This window comes from Xyrauchen texanus, chromosome 2 (assembly GCF_025860055.1).
Source record: "Xyrauchen texanus isolate HMW12.3.18 chromosome 2, RBS_HiC_50CHRs, whole genome shotgun sequence".
Lineage (NCBI taxonomy): Eukaryota > Metazoa > Chordata > Actinopteri > Cypriniformes > Catostomidae > Xyrauchen > Xyrauchen texanus.
The window spans coordinates 32,302,642-32,323,898 of NC_068277.1; the positions used below are offsets into that span (position 1 = coordinate 32,302,642).

A 21,257-nucleotide genomic window follows, 5' to 3' on the forward strand; every position below is an offset into this window, starting at 1 on the left:
GTTCTGTATGTTTAATGTGTGTTTATGCGACCCTCTTCTCCATCTCTCTCTGGCATTCTGTTATTAGTATGTGTCAGTGAGTAGCTCAAGCAGAGAGGAAAATGGTGAGTGCCCCCACATGCACACACACACACAATTAACACAATTACTTATTAATTACTCTCATAGTGGTGGAAAGCCTTTTTAAATGTCTGAGTTACCATGGCCTATGGGCTTTCACTAAATGCTGAGGAGACTCATGTATATTTGGGGACTGTCTGAGTGATGATGAGTGGGGTAAAGGCTAATTCACAATCCCCCAACAAACATCAACACATTTCCACCTTAGGATTCATCATTTTATTTTAACACACTCCGAGTTTACTCAATTTGACATTATAACATATTCATTCTGAGAATTTTGTCAGTGGATATCCGGCTAGCTGCAAAAATGTTGTATCATATGTAAGATTAAGTAAAGATTAAGTAAAGATTAAGATGTCAGATTAAGTAAAATTACCAAACACCAAGTCTACACTGGTTGCGTTCGTTGACGTGGCCTGCCGTGCTACAACGGCTTCAGGCTGTCTACAATAACGCGTTGAAGTGAACATTCTAAATGATGAGCAGCAAAAAAGGACCAATCAGCTGTGAGCTTGAGTAGACTTCAGAAATGGTTAAATGGATGAATAACCTGCATCCTATTTTATTTTCATCAGAAATCCACTGGTATAAACATGTTCTTGCTATACAAGTAATCTGTTTACTGTTTTTCCAGTCATGGTTCAAGGTTTTTCAAAATCCCTAAAGCAAGACCAAAATTACCAACTGTAACTCTTAAAGCTTTCAAGCTACATCCACCAAATTTAGCACAGACCTTCAGACTGTTCTGACAATGAATGCTATTACTTTATAAACTGATCAGACTCAAAAACATCCCATAAACTCATATTCAAATGGGCCAAGACTATTCAAACTCCAACAGTCAAAACATTCAATTGAAAACAAAATGGCTTTGTCTTAAGGTGGTTGCAGACTGGACGAGAAGCACCACACTACGTTGCTGGTAGGACGTGGCACAAGTATCAAACACAGCACATGTTGATGCAGTTCAGGTGGTAGCCAGTACACAAAAGTTGCCAAGGTTTTCCTTTTTCAAGAATGAACAAAGTGGCGTCGATGAGTTTGGAGATTAATGTATGAAACTGGTGTAACTTTGCAAACTAAACGATTACAAATGGTTACATTTATTATGCAATTTCTCTATCTGTAGCACTGAATGGGTTTCATTCAAGTGGTCAAACCACAAGAGACATACTTGTAAATGAAGACACAATGTGTAGGCTATATGAAAGAAACTATGTCCTTTGATAATGTTTTGGGTAGAATTTAACGGAAAACTATGCGAGTTGCGCTCCGTGGCACGCAGAAATTTGAGCAGCCTCCGGAGTCATAGCTGGACACCGCTGACAGACGCCAAGCAGCGGTGGTGTGCGTACATTCATAGAAAACAATTGTTTCGAATTTTAGAACGCACCATATCATCCATCAGAAGTGTCCGGTATGCGACCCCTTCTACAACCTGTCTACGCTGGATGCGTCAAAGTGAACACAAATGATATTTCATCATAGGTAAAATAATTTTAAGATGGACAGTTAATAAAGTGGCTGGAATATCTCTGCAGGGTTTCAGAAATAGAAAGTCTACTGTCAGCATGAAGGAAACATCCAGTGTAGACAGCATCATTGATTATAATGGGAGCTAATTGCTTTTTGACACAACGTTAGTGTCTAGTAGACAGGCTGTAAATTACATGTGGGGACAGTAATTATTATTAATTATTGCAGATTTGTATGGAGTTTAGCCCTGCGATGGACTGGCGACCTGTCCAGGGTGTCCCCTGCCTTTCGCCCAATGTTAGCTGGGATAGGCTCCAGCCCCCCGCGACCCTGTACACAGGATAAGCAGTTGACGATGGATGGATGGATGGATGTATGGAGTTTAGCGTTTGCCTTCCCTGTGCATTTCAATACAGTTTAAGAAACACTGAATATGTTTTTTGTGCAAGTGAGATGAGAAAAGGGTGCTACTGTCCCATGTCTTCATGTCGTATAGGTACACATATTCAGCTATAAGTGACATCCACACAAATCTCTAAATTCAACATTAACACATAATTTTATTTTATCTGAATAAGTAAATTGTAACTGGAAGCTTTAATGTGTTCACTACAATTTTTTTAATTAACAGCAGTTGACAGTCCTAATTCTCCTGCACCACCAAGGAAGTTATGGGCACACAGCCACTCACATGGAGCTGACAAGGACAGTTACCTCATTATAGTGGCAATTGTTCGTGATCAAGTCAAGTTACGTCAGGGTTTGATGCAACAATCATACCACACATCGCTCAAACATTCCAAGACCTGACACCTATTTAACATGCTCAATTGACTCAAACAATAGTCAACACACAGGGATAACACATGAATCCAACCAAACCGTTCTAAGTTGTTGTTTGTTGTTAGGTGAGAGTAAATTAGCCTTTAAGGACAAAACATACTTTGGTTTTCCGTGAGCTAATAAGTCTTCCGCACTTGCAGGCTACTTTTTCTAGACACAGGAACAGTCAACATCTTTGCACGGACAAATGGTGTCCATGCGTTTTCCATGAGTCAAAGGTGTCTATATGGGCTTGCGGTCAAAAGAGTACCCTTTGAAAGGCTAAGCGCTTTGAAAGCAAAAGATATTTTGAACTGATGTTTTAGTTTCTTTTACTTCATCATGTCACAAAGAAAACATATAAACTAATGTTTTGTCAGACTTGTATAACAGAGTTATGTGTAAGGGGGATATCAGAGAATTGAGCCTAACAGAGTTTAACAGAGCGGTCTATTCAAGGAATATCTAGGTTTAACTGAACCTGATCCAACTCCACAGAGACAAAAGGGTGAGAAAATGTGTCAGGGTTTAGCTAGGTATATTTTAGCACCTAAGGCATGTCAAGGTTAATGCAACAACACAGTGGTCCTCAACCCTCAGTAGTCTAGAGCCCTGTCATGCTACATCACCCCAGCAAACTCTATGTGTGTCAATATGCAGAAAATACATTTCTTTTGTTATTTTTAATGGAAATATTGAGCTGCGATTACAGTCTGACAAATATTGGCATAAACATTTGTTTAACAGTGTTTTAATAAGAAGTTCTATGAGAAAATGTTAAGTTTATTCAATTACTTAGTAAACTATGATTATTTCATTGTTGAACTGAAACAACAAAAATTTGTTAGAATGCTGTCCATGCCTCTCCAAACATTTCCAAGCTCAAATCCAGAGTTAAGCCAAATGTTCTGCTTAAGGCCTTGACATTATCACGCCCAAGCTTTTGCCATTTTCAGCTCTTCAGAGCTCAAACTCAGAGCAGAGCTGATAATGCACCTCGCTTCATTAGGAAACAAAATATCAGCTTTCCACCCCATTAGGAACGGTTTCGTACATGGGACACAGACTCACCTCATCAACAATGCACTGCAATAACTGAAGTGGCTGTGATAGAGGGGGGTAGGAGAAAAATAGATTAGAACCCATATAATGTTCTTACAGTGAAAAGGAAATAAAATCATTAATGCAATAAAACAGGTAGCAATACAGTTTAATCAAATGCACTCTGCTAGGAAAAAGCCATTTGATCTGTAATGTTTTATCATTTCTAATGGCACCTAATCTGAATAAAAGCTGTTAAGACCAAGCGTATTATTGTGTTGTATTAACTTTAGAGGGAGGCAACCAAGCGAGGTGAAGACAGAACTGTTCGTGGGGTTCTGCGGGAGGGGCCGCCTACATCTCCGAAAATACATGAACACACTTACCATTAAGGAGCCTTGGTTCTTTTGAATCTGGATGAAGAGAAAGATAGAGGGATTTGGGTGAGAGGGTGGAATAAGAGAGAGAGACAGAGAGTGAAAACAGGCTACATGTAATTAGCATGTTAGAATCACAAGCATTGCACTTGGACATATGTACTGTATGACCACTGGGAGAAGATTATAAAAAACCCTGCTGGCAAGATATGGCTATGATGTGTTAACATCAATTACATAATGAAAACAAAGGTGCTAATAGTCGAATCCGCAATTAGCATAAGCTTCGCCAAGCAATGTTTTTATTTTCTATATCATGCTTTTTATTCGCCTCCAGGTTTCAGAAATATATTTGACTGTACAAGTAAAAAAAAATAAAAAAATATCTCACAAAGCATCACAGTCTAGAGATAAAAGAGTGTGTAATTTTTTGACAGTCATGTAATACAACATAACACCTGTGAGCTTTTTCATGCATAATTATGTGATAACGACATTGTTGTTTGAGTTGAAACAATGTTATTTTCTTTCCTGCTCACAGGAGGCCAACACTCCATTTATGCAATCTGGTTTAAACCTCCTGCCTAAAATGAACAGTTTAAACTAATAGCTAACAGTGTGAGGCAACTCTGATGACATATTACACTAGTCATTGATTCTCTTTCGCAATTAAACACAGCCCTGCTCACTTTAAATACCTGGAGACTCTGGACTTTAATGTAGGAACTAAATAACGCATTACATTGGCTAAAACTGCAAACCACGGCAATCAGAGGACAATTAAAGACATCAATATTTGCCTTGTGTGGTGCTTTCCAATCAAATAATTTGAGTTACATGAAATAATTTTATTTCCTGTAACTCAAAACAACAAAACTAATCACCTAAACCATCTCACCTTATTTTTAAAAATATTAAAGGGGTAAATTTGAACTTCATGGAAATACTCGAAAAACAAGATAAACCCAAAAGATTTCCAATCTCTTGCATCAGTACCCAGGCAAGCTCTGTACTGGACAACATTTTAAACTGAAGCTAAATGCAAATCAGCATTGTTCTAGAAAAGCTGTACACTCAATGAGCACTTTATTAGGAACACCTGTACACCTACTTATTCATGCGATTATCTAATCAGCCAATCATGTGGCAGCAGTGCATAAAAAGCAGATATGGGTCATGAGCTTCAGTTAAAGTTCACATCAACCATCATAATGGGGGAACAAATGAGATCTCAGTGATTTCAACTGTGCCAAGACTGTTTGTGCCAGACAGTCTGGTTTGAGTATTTCTGTAACTGCAGATCTCCTGGGATTTTCACACACAAGAGTCCCTAGAATTTACTCAGAATGGTGCCAAAAACATAAAACATCCAGTGATTGGCAATAGTGTGGACAAAACACCTTGTTGATGAGAGAGGTCAAAGGAGAATGGCCAGACTAGTTCAAGCAGACAGAAAGGCTACGGTAACTCAGATAATCACTCTGTAAAATTGTAGTGAGCAGAATAGTGTCTTAGAATGCACAACAAATCAAACCTTGAGGTGGATGGGCTACAACAGCAGAAGACCAGGTCGGCACTTCATAAGGACCATGCGTTCTTAATAAAGTGCACGGTGAGTGTAAATTCAAGAAGAAAATGTATGATATATAAATGTTCAAACTATACTAGCAAGGTGAAATAAACAATCAAACCAGTTTAACGCATGCCACTACATCCAGATATGAAAGTAGCATTAAAGCTCTGGGACAGTAACATCATACAGTATATTCAGATAAATACAGGACTTAAAATGAGCTGAAACTGAAACATCCAGAAAACAGAAAAGGCAACAACAAATCAATCAGGAGGAGATGCGCTGGAGGCTGTATACACACGCCAACCAGTCTGCAGTCTTCAAAGATTTTCCGAGCGAGCCATCAGGAGATGCCATTAACTCCTGACAAAGAATGCAAATTAATCCCAACATGGGGTGAGACGAAATTAAAGAGCCTTTTATAATCAATGACAAGAAAACATATAGAAAACACACAGGCATAAACACACCCTTGCCACTGTGTACCTGCACACAAACAGTGGCAGATTTGCAGCACTGAGTGGGGTCCAATATGGGCGGAGAGGGGCAGGGCATCAGAAGTTGATGCAGAAATACAGCAGCCATATCTGAAGATCTCATTACACAGTGGACAATGACGGTGCGAGTGTGTGTGTGAGTAAAAGAGAAAGAACAGACAGATGCCAGGGCTGATGTGAGTGACAGGCCAGGCCTGAGGTAGCGTGTGTGCTGGCTGTGTGTGGTGTGTGAGATGCCTGCAGGTGAAGAGTCTGTAGCACCATATGGAGCTGTGAAAATTAACATCAAGAGCAAAACGCTCTAGCAGTGGGAGGTTCAGCACTCTCTTTTTTCTTACTGTCTAAGCTACCTCCCTCATTCTCCTTCATGCCTTTCTCTCTCCATTCTCATTCCATATGCATTTTAGAAATACATGAGCAGAGTAAAGGGGAATGGAGAGGGAGTAAGATTAGAGGAGGAAATAATAAATGAAGGGGGTGTATTCATGAAATGCTTCAGTATAATGCCTCTGGCTCTATGGGCCAGAAACAAAAGTTTTGCCATTCTTTGGATTCACAATCAATCACTCACTATCACTTTATCTGATAATGATATCTGATGATGCACTCTGAAAAGAATAGCAGACCTGAACAGATTTAAAAAAACCCTACAACCACAAATTGTCATGTCATGGGAGTATTTTCTGTTGTTTTAATAAGTTACAGTCCAATATCTAAAGGACAGGTCTCCTGTCAGGAAGAGAAATGCTATTCAGTCTTATAGAAATAGCATCAACAGATCCAATAACAGTTCCACTGATTGAGTGTCTATGTGTGTATGAGGGAGTGTTTGTTGGTGTATGTGAATACATTAGTTTATGCCATCATACTCTGTAGATTAACATGATAATGGCCCTGTTAATAGATAATGCTGGAGAACAGAAGAAAACAATTTGTAATGAGACAAGCCTTCAGGCCACAGGCTAACGCACACAGAGAATTGCACGGATGCACTCATAGACACAAATCGCACTGGCCTTTTGCACTTCTAATGTTTTTTTCTAGCCATTGGCTGTTGTGTTGTATGTATATCAACAGTGCTTGTTTATTGTTCATCCTATATTTTGACTCTCTATTCTGTAAGTGAAAAGAGTTGTGTATGTGACTAATACTGTATCTATAAAACCTCTATCAGGATCTATGATTAATCAAAGCCCTCCTGATTACATTAATGAAACCCATTTTTTTTTATGTATCGCACATTAATTCTGTTTTTATTATTTATTTGAAATGGTGTATTCTGACATTGTGCACCATAGCTTTGCATCAAGTGATGTGTGCGATAAAGCACAAACACGCACGAGTGCCAATCCCTGCCTCCGTGACTGTTTTTTCAACGCTCAAGGCTTTGGCACTGGAAGCAGCTTCAAAATGTTCCTTTCTGATTTCCCTGCATGCCCTGAGTGGCTGCTTTGTTTTAATATGCTAATTAACCCAACAGGCATGCTGGGAGTAATTTATTGAGCATTAGTCAACATTTCCCTCATTAAAAGGGCCCCTGAAACTCACTGCACTCTTGCATGAAGAACTTTAAAGAGCCATGAGTCTGATTAGAGAACTAGGAAAATGAATAACATTTGGGTAAATACAGTAGTTCGGTAACACTTCACATCAAGGTTCTATTCCGTAACATAGTTAAAGCATTAGGTGTCATGAACAGTGTTTGTTTTTAGCATTTAAAAATCTCGTCTTGTCTTAATTATGTTTTGTCATAAGTCATATTGCATGAACTAATATTACACTATACAATTTTAATGTTAAAAATGTATTAATATTAAGTAGAAATTGCAAATAATCAAGATTAATAAATGTTGTAAAATTATTAGTGCATGTTAACTATTGTGTTAACGAATACAACCTTATTCTAAAGTTTTACCGGTATTTCTATACATACACATGGTTGAACTCACAAAACAATATTCAATTAGAACAGAGAGAGGAGTTTCCAAACAAACCATGCCCACCTTTAATAAAAGACAAAGACATGCTATGAATTAGAAATCTGTCTGCTTATATACCATTGTGTGGATTCAGTGGCACACAAAAGTGGCTTGTATACCTAATTACTTTCATGGAGGACCTTTCACAACAACCATTTTATGAAATTAGAAATAGACATAGAGCAATTTGTACTTAAATATGTTTGAATAAGTACATTAAACGCACTACACTCCAACACACCACGTCATAATACAGGCACGATAAACTGACATGATTTGTAAATTTGTGGTTCCTAAACTGGGAGCCCCTGCAAATAAATCTGGATTATAATCCAGGTTTGTCATTCTTAAAATGGGATAATCTTAATAAAAAATTTAATATACAAAATCCAGTATGAAATCTGATTACAGGGTTGACGGGATTGGGGAAAGGAGCGGGTCAGCAGGACTGTATGTAATGTAAGCTGGGTAAACAAGGATGGGATGAGCAATTGTGGGATGAACAGCGAGGTAATTACTGCCCATATGCTAAAATCACGAGGGATTGTGCATGCGATAATCTTCCAGGGCAAAGAACTGCTGATTATGAAATAACAACATTACATTTGGTAAACTTGTATCTGGACTGTTGAAGTAAACTCACCTGTGGGTATGGAAAAGAGCCCAGTGCCAACTGCAAAAGAGTGGAGGAAAATTTAATTTAGAATGAAACACAAGTATGTACACACTCACATGCACCGGCACCTGCACAAGCACATGAGCATTCACCTGCTCTTTGACTGAATTGATGATGGCTAATAGGATTTGGAGACAAGGTTGTTTAACATAAACATTTCAAAATCTATTCCTTTACTCCTTTATTCCTACACGTAACAAATAGAATTTGAGACGATTGCACACTTGAAGGACATTTAAGGAGCCCTGTTACTGTCTTAATCCTGACTAGATCACAGTCAGAGGTGGTGTATTTACGTAGTGTCTTTAATCTGCAAAGTGAAAACTAGAGCACATACTGGAATAAAGAGATTTAGGGAAAGCAGCAGAACTCAATATCAAAAGTAAAATACAAATTAAAAACCTTTAGTTCAACAACTATTTAGCATGGCACATGATTTTGGACAGGGCTACAACCAAGCCACCATTATCACATTGGTCTAGCTACATTTCAGTAATATTTTAGAAACAGTTTGTGCATGCTATGATTGTGTTGATAGTACAGTTGAAGTCATAAGTTTACATACACCTTAGCCAAATACATTAAGACTCAGTTTTTCACAATTTCTGACATTTAGTAGCAGAAAACATTCCCTGTCTTAGGTCAGTTAGGATCACTATGTTTTAAGAATGTGAAATGTCAGAATAATTGTAGAGAGAATTATTTATTTCAGCTTTTATTACTTTCATTACATTCCCAATGGATCAGAAGTTAACATATACTTTGTTAGTATTTGGTAGCATTGCCTTTAAATTGTTTAAATTGGGTCAAACATTTTGGGTAGCCTTCCACAAGCTTCTCACAATAAGTTGCTGGAATTTTTGCCCATTCCTCCAGACAGAACTGGTGTAACGGAGTCAGGTTTGTAGGCCTCCTTGCTAGCACGTGCTATTTCAGTTATGCCCACACATTTTCTATCAGATTTAGGCTAGGGATTTGGGTCCTTAAGCCATTTTGCCACAACTTTAGAGGTATGCTTGGGGTCCATTGTCCATTTGGAAAACCTATGTGACTAAGCTTTAACTTCCTGGCTCATGCCTTGAGATGTTGCCTCAATATATCCACATAATTTTCCTTCCTCACTATGCCAGCTATTTTGAGAAGTGCACCAGTCCCTCCTGCAGCAAAGCACCCCCACAACATGATGCTGCCACTCCCATGCTTCCCTGTTGGGATGGTGTTCTTCGGCTTGCAAGCCTCACCATTTTTCCTCCAAACATATCGATGGTCATTACGGCCAAACAGTTCAATTTATGTTTCATCAGACCAGAGGAGATTTCTCCAAAAAGTAAGATCTTTGTCCCCATGTGCACTTGCAAACTGTAGTCTGGCTAGTTTATGGCAGATTTGGAGCATTTCAGGTTATGTCGATGCATCTTCACAAGGTCCATTGCTGTTATGCTGGGATTGATTTGCACTTTTCGCACCAAACTACGTTCATCTCTAGGAGACAGAATGCGTCTCCTTCCAGAGCGGTATGATGGCTGTGTGGTCCCATGGTGTTTATTCTTGCATACTATTGTTTTTACGGATGAAAGTGGTACCTTTAGGCATTTGGAAATTGCTCCCAAGGATGAACCAGACTAGTGGAGGTCCACAATTTTTTTTAGAGGTCTTGGCTGATTTCTTTTGATTTTCCCATAATGTCAAGCAAAGAGACACTGAGTTTGAAGGTAGGCCTTAAAATACATCCACAGGTACACCTCCAATTCAGTTTACCTCCTATCAGAAGCTAAATGGCAAACTGTCTAAAGATTTGACATCATTTTCTGGAAATTTCCAAGCTGCTTAAAGACACAGTTAACTTAGTGCATGTAAAGTTCTGACCCACTGGCATTGTGATATAGTCAATTAAAAGTGAAACAATCTGTCTAAACAATTGTTGGAAAAATGACTTGTGTCATGCACAAAGCCAAAACTTTAGTTTTCTAAAATTAAATCTGAGGAGTGGTTAAAAAAAAAAAAAGTTTTAATGACTTCAACCTAAGTGCATATAACATTCTGACTTCAATTGTATATACTGTACACTCAAGGAGCACTTTATTAGGAACACCTGTACACCTATTATTCATGAGATAATCTAATCAGCCAATCATGTGGCAGCAGTGCAACAGGTAAAATCATGCAGATAAGGGTCAGGAGCCCATAGTAAAAACATTTGAATTTGATAGTTCTTTCACTAATTTATTAAAACTAGCATGTCCATCAAGCTCAATTTGGTTCAGCCTCAGTTCAGATTCAAACTTAAAGAACTTCAGTTCATTAGTTAGGAAATCTGCACAAAAACAAACATTACAGGTGAATCACCTGAACCGCTTAAACATTTCAGCTGTCGAGGATGGTAAATGGTAAATGGTCTGCACTTATATAGCGCTTTTTTCTAACCTCGGAGGTTACCAAAGCGCTTTACACTGTGTCCCAATCACCCACTCACACACACATTCATACACCAATGGCGGCAGAGCTGCCATGCAAGGCGCTAGCCTACCATTGGGAGCAACTTGGGGTTCAGTGTCTTGCCCAAGGACACTTCGGCATGTGGAGTCGTGTGGGCCGGGATTTGAACCACCAACCCTACGATTAGCAGCCAACCCGCTCTACCACCTGACCCATAGCCGCCGAGGAGTATCGATCACTTCCCAAACAACATTATAAGTCTAATACTAACTCATAAGATCAATATACTCTTCATCAACTCTTACTGTCAAGCCATGTGACCCTTAATGTATCTCTCCCTAAACATCTCAGTCACAACTGTGATAATATCTAACAGTATTGATGAATACAAACAAGGGATTGACTTAAGGTATACAATAACTATTCATCACAGCCAATGAGAAGTGCTGACAATTACAAAATGAGAATCAATATAGCAATGAGAACTACCAGCATGGCATTTTCAGAACAGGAGTTCCACCATCGTGTTAACATCTCATCCACTCATTCTTTTTATGCTACTGGTTTTGCTAATAAAAAAACAACCTCTACACAAAAAACTCCATAAACTGATATATATATATATATATTCTTGCTATCCTCACTTTCTTGAGGAATACACACACACTCACCTATGGGACAGGGTGTAGTTGTACTGGAGGTAGAGAGAACACAGCACTCTACTTACCAGACGTTCTGCTGTGCTGAGTGATTGATAGCGTTTTGCCACACTGACTAGCAATCTTGTGCTTTCTTTCACACATTCTCTCTCTTTTCCATTCTGTAATGTTTCAATATACACATTTCTTTCTTTGCAGACAAAGATAAACAAGCACTTATTTTCTTTTTTGATTAGATAAAAACTATTGTTTTTATGCACACACACAAAATTTCATCTGTATTCTTGCATGACATTTTTTAAATAGGAGAGAGGAGATGGGTCAAAAAGGATAGCAGAGCATTAGTGTGTATGAGTGTGTGTGTGTGTGTGTGTGTGTGTGTGTGCAGTAGTCAGTGGGAGATCCTGAGTGTGATCCATGCATAGCTGTAGGCCAACATCTGTTTGGACAGGCTGCCTGCAGGGACTACCAACAGCACTCAGCAGAAACACTAAGACAGCAGTTCACTAGAACTATGAATAAAAGGATGCAGGGTGCAATACGACTGTTTATAAGCTTTGAAAGATATTTATATAAATGTATTACCTCCATGAAAGAGATCCCTACGCTCCAAACATCTGAGTGAATTCCATACTGCTCCCCTGATATCCGCTCTGGCTACAAAACCATAGACACAAAGACAAGGGGGGGTCATTACTATGCAAAGTGAATGAATAGTAACAGATTAACTGAGATTAAAAAAAGACAATAGAAAACATACATGAATTGTACTGATGTCTGCTTTGACTATGATTTTGACAAGGAAGGTTCTTAAACACAATTTAAAGAAATATTTCGGGTTCAATTCAAGTTAAGATCAATTGACAACATTTGTGGCATATTGTTGATTAACTACAAAAATTGAGGTTACAGTGAGACACTTACAATGGAAGTGAATGGGGCCAATTTTAGGAAGAATAATTTTTCTGTTAAAACTCGTGTATTATTTGAGCTGCCGTTTTTGGATTTTAGGGTTTGTTGACATTACATCTTAATGGCGCAAAGTTGTAAAATTGGATATAGCCTTACACAGAAAAGGTTAGTAAGCGATTTTATCAAACTAAAATCATGTTACCACTCATAATGTGGCTACACTTTTGAAACTGTATTATAACGTTAACGGATTGGCCCCATTTATTGTAAGTGCCTCAATGTGTAAGGAAAGGAGGGGCAAGTCAAAAATAATTCTTGTGTTAATCAATATTATGTCACAAATGCTGGTAACTGAGCTTTACTTGTATTGAAACTGGATTATTCCTTTAAACTCTTCTATGAGTAAATATGTGTGCATGTGAATCCACAGAGTTCCAACATTACTTCTGCAGCTTTGTAATAAAAGATACAAATGATTGTTTTCTTAGGAAGAACTCAAATTCATTTGGCTTAAAAATTTGAGGAACACATACAGTACGTGACGAATGTGTATGGTGCTTCTGCTGTTATGGAAAATAATGCTGCTTACCGCCATGTACGCATTGGTTCCAACGTATGTTTTAGCAATGGAGTTAACCAACTGTGGAAGCAAGCAGAGGAAAGCATTTTAGCCAAAGATAAAACTACCAATCACTACCAGGAGAACAAGAATCCCAACATCAGTGCTTCTCCTGTGACCAGAAATGTTCTTCTATGGTGTATATTACTGTCCTCAAGGGATCATATTCAGTACAAGTAGACAGATAAATGCATTCAAAACTAACTACCTAACTGAACCCGCTCACTCAGTGTTAGCACTTAGTTCAGCTGGTGCAGTTCTGAAAGTAAGAATGGTCCAAAATTATTTCTGAACTCTAATACGCAGCTACCGGAAATGCTTGGTTGAAGTTCCTGCTGCCAAAGGAGTATCGACAAGTAATTAAATCCAAGGGTTCATTTACTTATTCCTCAACACTGTGAATGTTTAATGGGATGTTCAAAAAAGACATGGATTATAATTGTTTGTGTGTTGTTAGCTTAAGCACATTGTGTTTGTCTATAATTGTGACTTTGACGAAGATGAGATCACATTTTATGATCAATTAGTGCAGAAAATCAGCTTATTCAAAAGGGTTCACATACTTTTTCTTGCCACTGTGCATTTTAAAATTATATCGTTTGTCAGCTATCCTGCCCTCAAAAATACGAAATCCCATTTTGGTCGACCCCTAGTTTAACCAAACTGAATTCAGTACAGATGTGACAGCAGGTGACCTGAGCTTTCTGCCATAAGCTAAAGGACATACTAAGAGGGATTGATTAAAATCTATAGAAAAGAGTGTGTTATTGTGGAGTGTTATTGAAATACCAGCCTGGTTTAATTTTAGTCTTCACTCTCACAGGGGAGAGGCAGTGAGATTTGGCACAATGGCGGGTGTCAGCATTGACAGGACAAACATAATGAGAGTGTTCCCCTGCAGCCTGACGAGTGTGTGTCTGTGTGTATGAGGGTAAAAGAGATACCCAGGTCCTCTATACAGTGTCATGGTCTGGACAGGCACAGAGGAGAACACACGCACACACCTCATCCAGGGGTCAGCTTCATGTTGAATCTCAGAAGACGTGGTTATAAAAATTAATTAAAAAGAGGGGAATGTGGAGGGACTGAGCTCCATTGTTGAACTCCTGAGTGTATTAGAGGTGCAGAGACTGATGCTGACTTTCTCAGTCTGAGCTATTGTCTCCCACCACGCGCTCACACACGCTATCACTCAATGAATATCTGGTCAATGTGGTAATTAGAAAGAGCTGGAAGTGAGAGGAGAGGAGCAATCTAAGGGGTTTCTAGGGGGTTAGGGAGCACAGACAAGAGCTCCCTGGAGGAATGAGGAGAGGAGAAAACAAAGAGATGATACTGAAGTGACAATAGCTGATCTGATCCGACTGTGCTCACAACATACACACAAAAGAGAAGGCCTAAACATTTATGCAGAAAAACAAACACTGATATAAAACTATCACAGGATACAAAGGAAAATGTACCTGTGTACTGACTCCAAAGTCACACAATTTGATCTGACCACGTGTGTTGACCAGCATGTTGGAGGGTTTCACATCTGAACCGAGAAACAATTAATGCATGAACAAAGAGAGGCAAAATGAAAACATTATGTCTGCATCTTATATTATTGTCACAGAATTCTGAGAACAGATTGCAATACAAATTAACTAAATATAAACAGGCAATTTCCTATTCTGTATTTCCATCTATGTAAATTATTTACTGCCTAGATGACAAAGTTCTTAAGCTGGTGGCCAACATTTGGACATATTATTATGAGACACACTGACAGATTTAGATAAAGGTCTCCTCTTTACCTCGGTGCAAAATCTTCAGGCTCCACAGGTAAGTTAATCCTTTAACCACCTGCAGACACAAAAATAAAATGTGCACAGCCATGGGAAACAAAATCAGAAGATGCACGAAAGAGGTGTTTGTGTACATTTGTTGCTTATAAAGGATCTGTGAATTATCCAAACAGTGGCATATCTTTGATTATTGTGAAAAAGAGTGCGGAAGAGGGTAATGAGGGTCAGAGCCAGAGGCATTATGATTCAGCACTAATAAAGCATTTCAAAGACAAAACACACACACACACACACACACACACACACACACACACACACACACACACACACACACACACACACACACACACACACACACACACACACACCCCAGTGCAAATGTCTTAGGCACATAAGATTTGACTTAAGATAATTATTTATATCTTCAGCTTTAGTGTGTCAATAGGAAATATACATAAGGTTTACATTCCTTTTACAAACAGAATAGAAGAACAGAAGAATGGTATGACTTCCACAGATCCTTGGACATGCAGGTATCAATAAAATGCAACCTTCCAAAATGAAATCATACAGTGAATTTGCTTGACAACAGTCTTGAATATAACTTACCGCTACAGCAATCCTGCCCAAGACATGCTCTGGAATTCTCCAGTAGACATCCAGAGAGCCACCTTCATAAAAATAAATAATATGGTCTATGCAAATAAATAAATAAATAAATCTGCAATGCTATGGAGTTGTGGGTGGTTGCCAGGGCGTTGCTATGCAGTTGCTAGGGTTTTCTGGGTGGTTGTTAGGGTGCTCTGGGTGGTTGCTTACTGGTGAAAAATCTATGTAAATCAATCCTCCTCAATGTACGTCTATGGGATTTTGATAACTTAGAAAAGTAATAGCGTACCTCTACTCAAAAACCCACACAAATTATTTATATCTAAATCACTAACCTTGAGTATGAGTAAAAGTTATAGTGATGTTTGCCTTAGCACTATGAATCATCAGTTGTAAACATATCAATGTAATAAAGCCCCTATATTCACACAACAGCAATAGCCGATAATGATTCACAATGATAATATTAAAACAAATTAAACTTACCATCCATAAACTCAGTGCATATAGATATTCTGTTCTCCACAAAGAATGCACTGTAGAACTTTATGATGTATGGAGAATCACACTGCAACCAACACAATTAAATAGATCAAAATTATGAAAAACAGAGTAAGTTTAGCACTTTCTCGTAAATTATCATTTAACAAATGAGGAATCTATTTAAGTTAATGGAATTACAGTGATATAATAACAGCTTTCTAAAGAGGGCATTTTGTTATACAATCTGGCTAGCTGTATTAAAAAAAAAAATGGTAGTTGCAAAATTCAACACGTGTGTCAGTGGACATTTCATTATAGCCATGTGACTGAAGCCGATTATTTGATTTGATTGGCTTTTCCTATGCATAGGGTGATTGGTAAACATTTTTACCAAAAAAAGTCTATCTGGCAGCTGTGGACTGGACTTCATGGACATTGACCTCTGAATAATTTCACACACATCTTTTATACTTATCACAGTCATACACTTCACACTAATCTGAAGGCTGAAACCACATTCAGCCTTGAATGAATTTGATTTTCACCTGAAGGAAGCGCCCCAAAACAACAAGAACAAAAAAAGGAGCTCTATTTTAAAATTGTATAATATTTGAGCTATGAGTAACTGAATTTACATTTATGCATTTGGCAGACGCTTTTATCCAAAGCGACTTACAGTGCAATTATTACAGGGACAATTCCCCCGGAACAACCTGGAGTTAAGTGCCTTGCTCAAGGACACAATGGTGGTGGCCATGGGGTCCGAACCAACGACCTTCTGATTAACAGCCCTGTGCTTTAGCCACTACGCCACCACCACTCCAATTTGCACACATGATCCTGATCAGAAGTTTACATTCCCATGGATTTTAATATGGTGTTGCTTTCTCGATCATCAGTGACTATTTGTGTAATAATTGTTCATGAGTTCTTGCTTTGTCCTGAGCAGTGACGATGTCCACTTTTTTTAAGAATCGGCTTCTTTCAGCTCGTTGTTGAAAACTATGGGTGCATTCCTGCTTGCGTTGACTGACAAAATGACAAAGAGCACACGCCAAGTGCATGACAACATTGTCCTGGTAACCAGATACATTTCAGCGGATTTGCTGAAAGACTAGAATGTAAGTCAAGTCTAGTGTTTTATATTATCGTTCAACCATATACAGTTAGTACAGTACACAGTGAAACGAGACAACGTTCCTTCAGGACCATGGTGCTACATAAAACAACAATAAATTACAAACAATTAACAGGACAATAGGCACAGTGAGAGACAGCGCAGCGCCGACCAGTACACAGTAGTGCAAATAAGATGACAGTTTCTAAAAATGGCAAATGTAAACATAACATACTATGTTCTATGCACAACTATCCTCAAATCAATGTGCAACACATCGACATTTCTTCTCTTCCCTGCAAATGATACCTAAGACAATAGCGAGAAGGAAAATGTGTATATTAAATGTAATTAGAATAAAAATCAGTGAGCCTACCAGCTGAAACCGGGACATAATTACATTGTTTAGAGAATTGTTGGGACACACCTCTTAAAGGTGCAGTCAGTAATTCTAATCCAATACACTTGTTGTCAAATTCTGCAAATATCTCCTCACAGTCAGCTAGCTCTCCGTTCTGTGGGTGGGCTGAAAAAATATCTAGTATTTGTACACAGCCCTGGCTCTGTAAATGGAACAAAAACAAAGTGGATCGGACCGATCCACACATCATTACTATAGCCAATCAGCAACAGGGGTGGTTCTTGCATATACAAAGGATGGGGGGTGGGGGCAGACCGAGAGGGAAATTCATTAGAAGAGCGATGGCAAATCTGGCTGATGCGAACTTTCTAAAATCCAAGTAGGAAAATGGCTGAGAAACAGACCATGAGAAAAAGGTCAAACAAATATTAACTAAAAAAGTCGAGGGCTAGGAGCCGTTTCAACATCGGCAATGCTTTTCAGTGGTGGAGAGACCTCTGAGAGGAAAAAGGTTTGAAGATGGATACAAAGTTGCTCTTTTTCTTCTCGATAGGTGGGTAGCATTCATTTTGCCATGTTTCTCAGAACCCATATATGCTGTTGTTGTGATGTTAGATTTAGAAGCAGAATGTGAGTGTCTGGAGCTGATGTGCGTAAAACTGTCTTGATTGCATGAATTTGGGGGCGGAGCTTCCAAAGGAGCACTGAAGGTAGGGGTGTGTTTGTTTTGACAGCTGATTTCGAATATCAATAGTGTTTTTCAGGAATCGCTGAGTGCACCTTTAAAAACGGGATGTTTGGTCACCCTACTTAAACGCAACGAGAAAACAATCCCTCATACAACATTTAATGTCATGACCTTATGAATTTAAGATTTGTTCCTCCGATTTAAGACCTTTTTAAGGCCCATGGAAACCCTGTTTAATACAAATATATTTGAGCCAACCTGTAGAGTTGCATTCAAAATGCATGTTAAGCGTGAACTGCTCCGTGGAAATAAAGTGAACTAAACTTTGAGCACCTCCTGAGATCACCTTAGGTCATTTGCAGCATTCTAATAGATGACACTATTCTTGCTAACAGCTTTCAGATGACTGAAACAGAGAAAAAAGAGTTATAACTCTTTTACATGCACGTGTTCCATGAGACACGCTCCTGCCGCACGCCTCTGAACAACAGGGCATCAGACATGGGCATTGATGGCTTATATTTTGTCTCTTCTTAAAAATATATAATAAAGTGTGTTTCTTCAAGCAAGTGTCTTTGTGTTTAACAGCATTTCTGTTATGTGTTACTGTGAGACTTCCTACAGGTCACCCACCATTGCAGATAAGCTAAATTACTCACTCATGAAATACCTATATTTGGACGAGGAGCTTGCGAATAAGGAGCTGGATTCAGCCTTGTCGCATTTGGCGGATGCAAATTTCACACCCTGGGCTACTGTTTAATATATCTGATGACTTCCCAGATCCATGGCTTTGCCATTTAACAATACTGACATTGGGAGATTTGTAAGACATCGTTGCTATCCGATTACTTTGTCCTATCACCTTTATCTTTTCTGTGATGCCAAAAGAGCCCAGAAGTGGAGGAGAGGAGCATATTATTTTAAACAGTAACATCAACTATAGATACAAATCAATTAATCAGGCAAGGTAAAAAAAGATGTTCAGACCTTATAAAGGATCTCAAGCTCAGACATTATCTGCTTCTGCAGCTCCACTGTGATGTCTAGAGGAATAACCTGCAAAGAACAACATGGCCTTAATTTTAACTCGCACACATACTCACATAGACGTCTCTAAACCATGCATCAAATTTTTGTTATAACTTCATTTGTGGTTTAGAGCTAGGGCTGCAACTAATGATTATTTTGATAATCGATTAATCTAACGATTATTAGAATGATTATTTAGTGATTATTGCAATGATTAATCATTAGTTCCTAACTATAGATTATCCAGCTTGTGCCCCGACTTAAAAGGTTGTATTAAACGTGCTTACAAACAATAAAGAGGAAAAAAATTATGTTTTAAAAATACCTCTAAATGACATTCACTGAATTAAAGATGGAAAAAAAAACTTTTTATTAAGTTTAATTCAGTAATTTTTTTTTACTTTTGTAATCAAATGTCTTGTCCATTTAAAATTGTCTAAAAATCCTTAAAACAAGATACATTTACTTGAGAAGCAACATATAAGACATTTAGACTTTAAGAGAATGTTTCTTAAATATACACTAAGTGTATTTTGTATATACTTGAATTTTTCACTTGTTCATACTTCTGTGAGTGCAGTAAAGACAAAATATACTTATATTCAAGATCTATTCTCTAAAATCAAGTCTAAATATCTTATATGCTGCTTCTCAGGTGAATGCATCTTTTTTTAAAGGACTTTTAGACATTTTAAAATATTTGTATTTTTAATATTATATTCAACATTCTCATATAACAATTTTTTCATTGGCAGTATAGCTGCTGAAGTAAATGTTTGTTGCTTTAAAGGCATTTTAGATATTTACATTGGAAAACAAGCCAAAACAAAAACAAATCAAAAACATATTTTGTTGCAGTGTATAATGGGGTGAAGACTTCCTCTCTCCCCTTTCTGTTCACTTCAATCCATCTTTAACTCACAAAAAAAACAAACTCTCTCATATTAATAAAGCTGCGCATTGGCAGTTTTCTTCACGATAAGAAATAAACAGTGACACATATAATATGATTCAATAAGTCGCAAGCCAACACATTATAATCTAGCTGCAGCAAGTGCGGGCTCGAGGGATGAGCATCCCCGCAACAGAGTCTATATCAGCTGGATGCAGTTTCAATCTCTCCCTTAGATCGGGACATTCGTGCAACTCATAGAAGAGGTGCTGACCGCACAGAAAAATTGCATTATAATTCCCTCATAATTTGCAATCTACATCACCTGAAGCTTTTTGGAAAGTTTAGAGTGTATCTGGACTGTGATCTGTGTAATTAAGGCGCGAGCTGCAGTGCTGCTCTCGCGCATCATTACATTTTCATATGAACTCATGTTATGTTAAATGAGATCAAACGGCTATTCGGCAACAAATTTGACAGTTTTCTACTGTCGACATTGCCGATAACGTCGACTAATCATTTCAGCCCTGTTTAAAGTGGGTGCTTGAGAAACATCAGAGCCAGCATTGACAAGAAATTAAAAAAGTCTACCATTTATTAAATACTATAGGTGTTTAGACTTCCTAAAAGACATTCCAAGGCCATATTTTAAGATTGGAAATACAATGAGTTTGAACCTTAGTGTTGCCATAGTTGCACTTTCTATCTCTCTTCTCCACTTTTGTAATGAAGCAGTGACTAGCTAAATTGCTTCTTTAGTTAAGGTTAGATTATCAGCCTCCCACTGAAATAATTGATTACAGCTAAGGCAGTAAGGCAAGGCCATGCAGTTAAAGCTCAGCCAAGATCACTTACAGCCTCAGCCAAAGGCTGATAGCCATGCTCAAGCAGACCCAGTCAGAGACGGAAAGATGAGCAGACAGAGTAGAAGAAATGAGAGGAGACAAGGCCAGGAGAAAGATAAGAGATAAGACAGAGGAGAAGTGAGAGGATAAAAGTAAACTAAATGCAACCAGATGTTAATGATGACAACAGCTTACAATGACATAGTACAACTGCCAGTACAAGCAGCTCTGAATTCAAATTCTATCTAAT

At 38.2% G+C, this 21,257-nt stretch overlaps 1 protein-coding gene across 1 annotated transcript in view; it reads right to left on the minus strand.

The window, feature by feature from the left end:
• The window catches only part of LOC127617170 (dual specificity mitogen-activated protein kinase kinase 5-like), a 63,114-nt gene that overhangs the window by 16,658 nt on the left and 25,199 nt on the right, over nt 1–21,257 (minus strand). The window contains exons 10-19 of the mRNA XM_052089095.1: nt 19,229–19,297; nt 16,076–16,157; nt 15,590–15,651; nt 14,990–15,038; nt 14,654–14,727; nt 13,161–13,211; nt 12,245–12,316; nt 8,532–8,561; nt 3,849–3,875; nt 3,493–3,525 (exon numbers count right to left, since the gene is read on the minus strand). Coding sequence (XP_051945055.1) covers nt 3,493–3,525; nt 3,849–3,875; nt 8,532–8,561; nt 12,245–12,316; nt 13,161–13,211; nt 14,654–14,727; nt 14,990–15,038; nt 15,590–15,651; nt 16,076–16,157; nt 19,229–19,297 — 549 coding nt within the window. The remainder of the gene's footprint in view (nt 1–3,492; nt 3,526–3,848; nt 3,876–8,531; nt 8,562–12,244; nt 12,317–13,160; nt 13,212–14,653; nt 14,728–14,989; nt 15,039–15,589; nt 15,652–16,075; nt 16,158–19,228; nt 19,298–21,257) is intronic.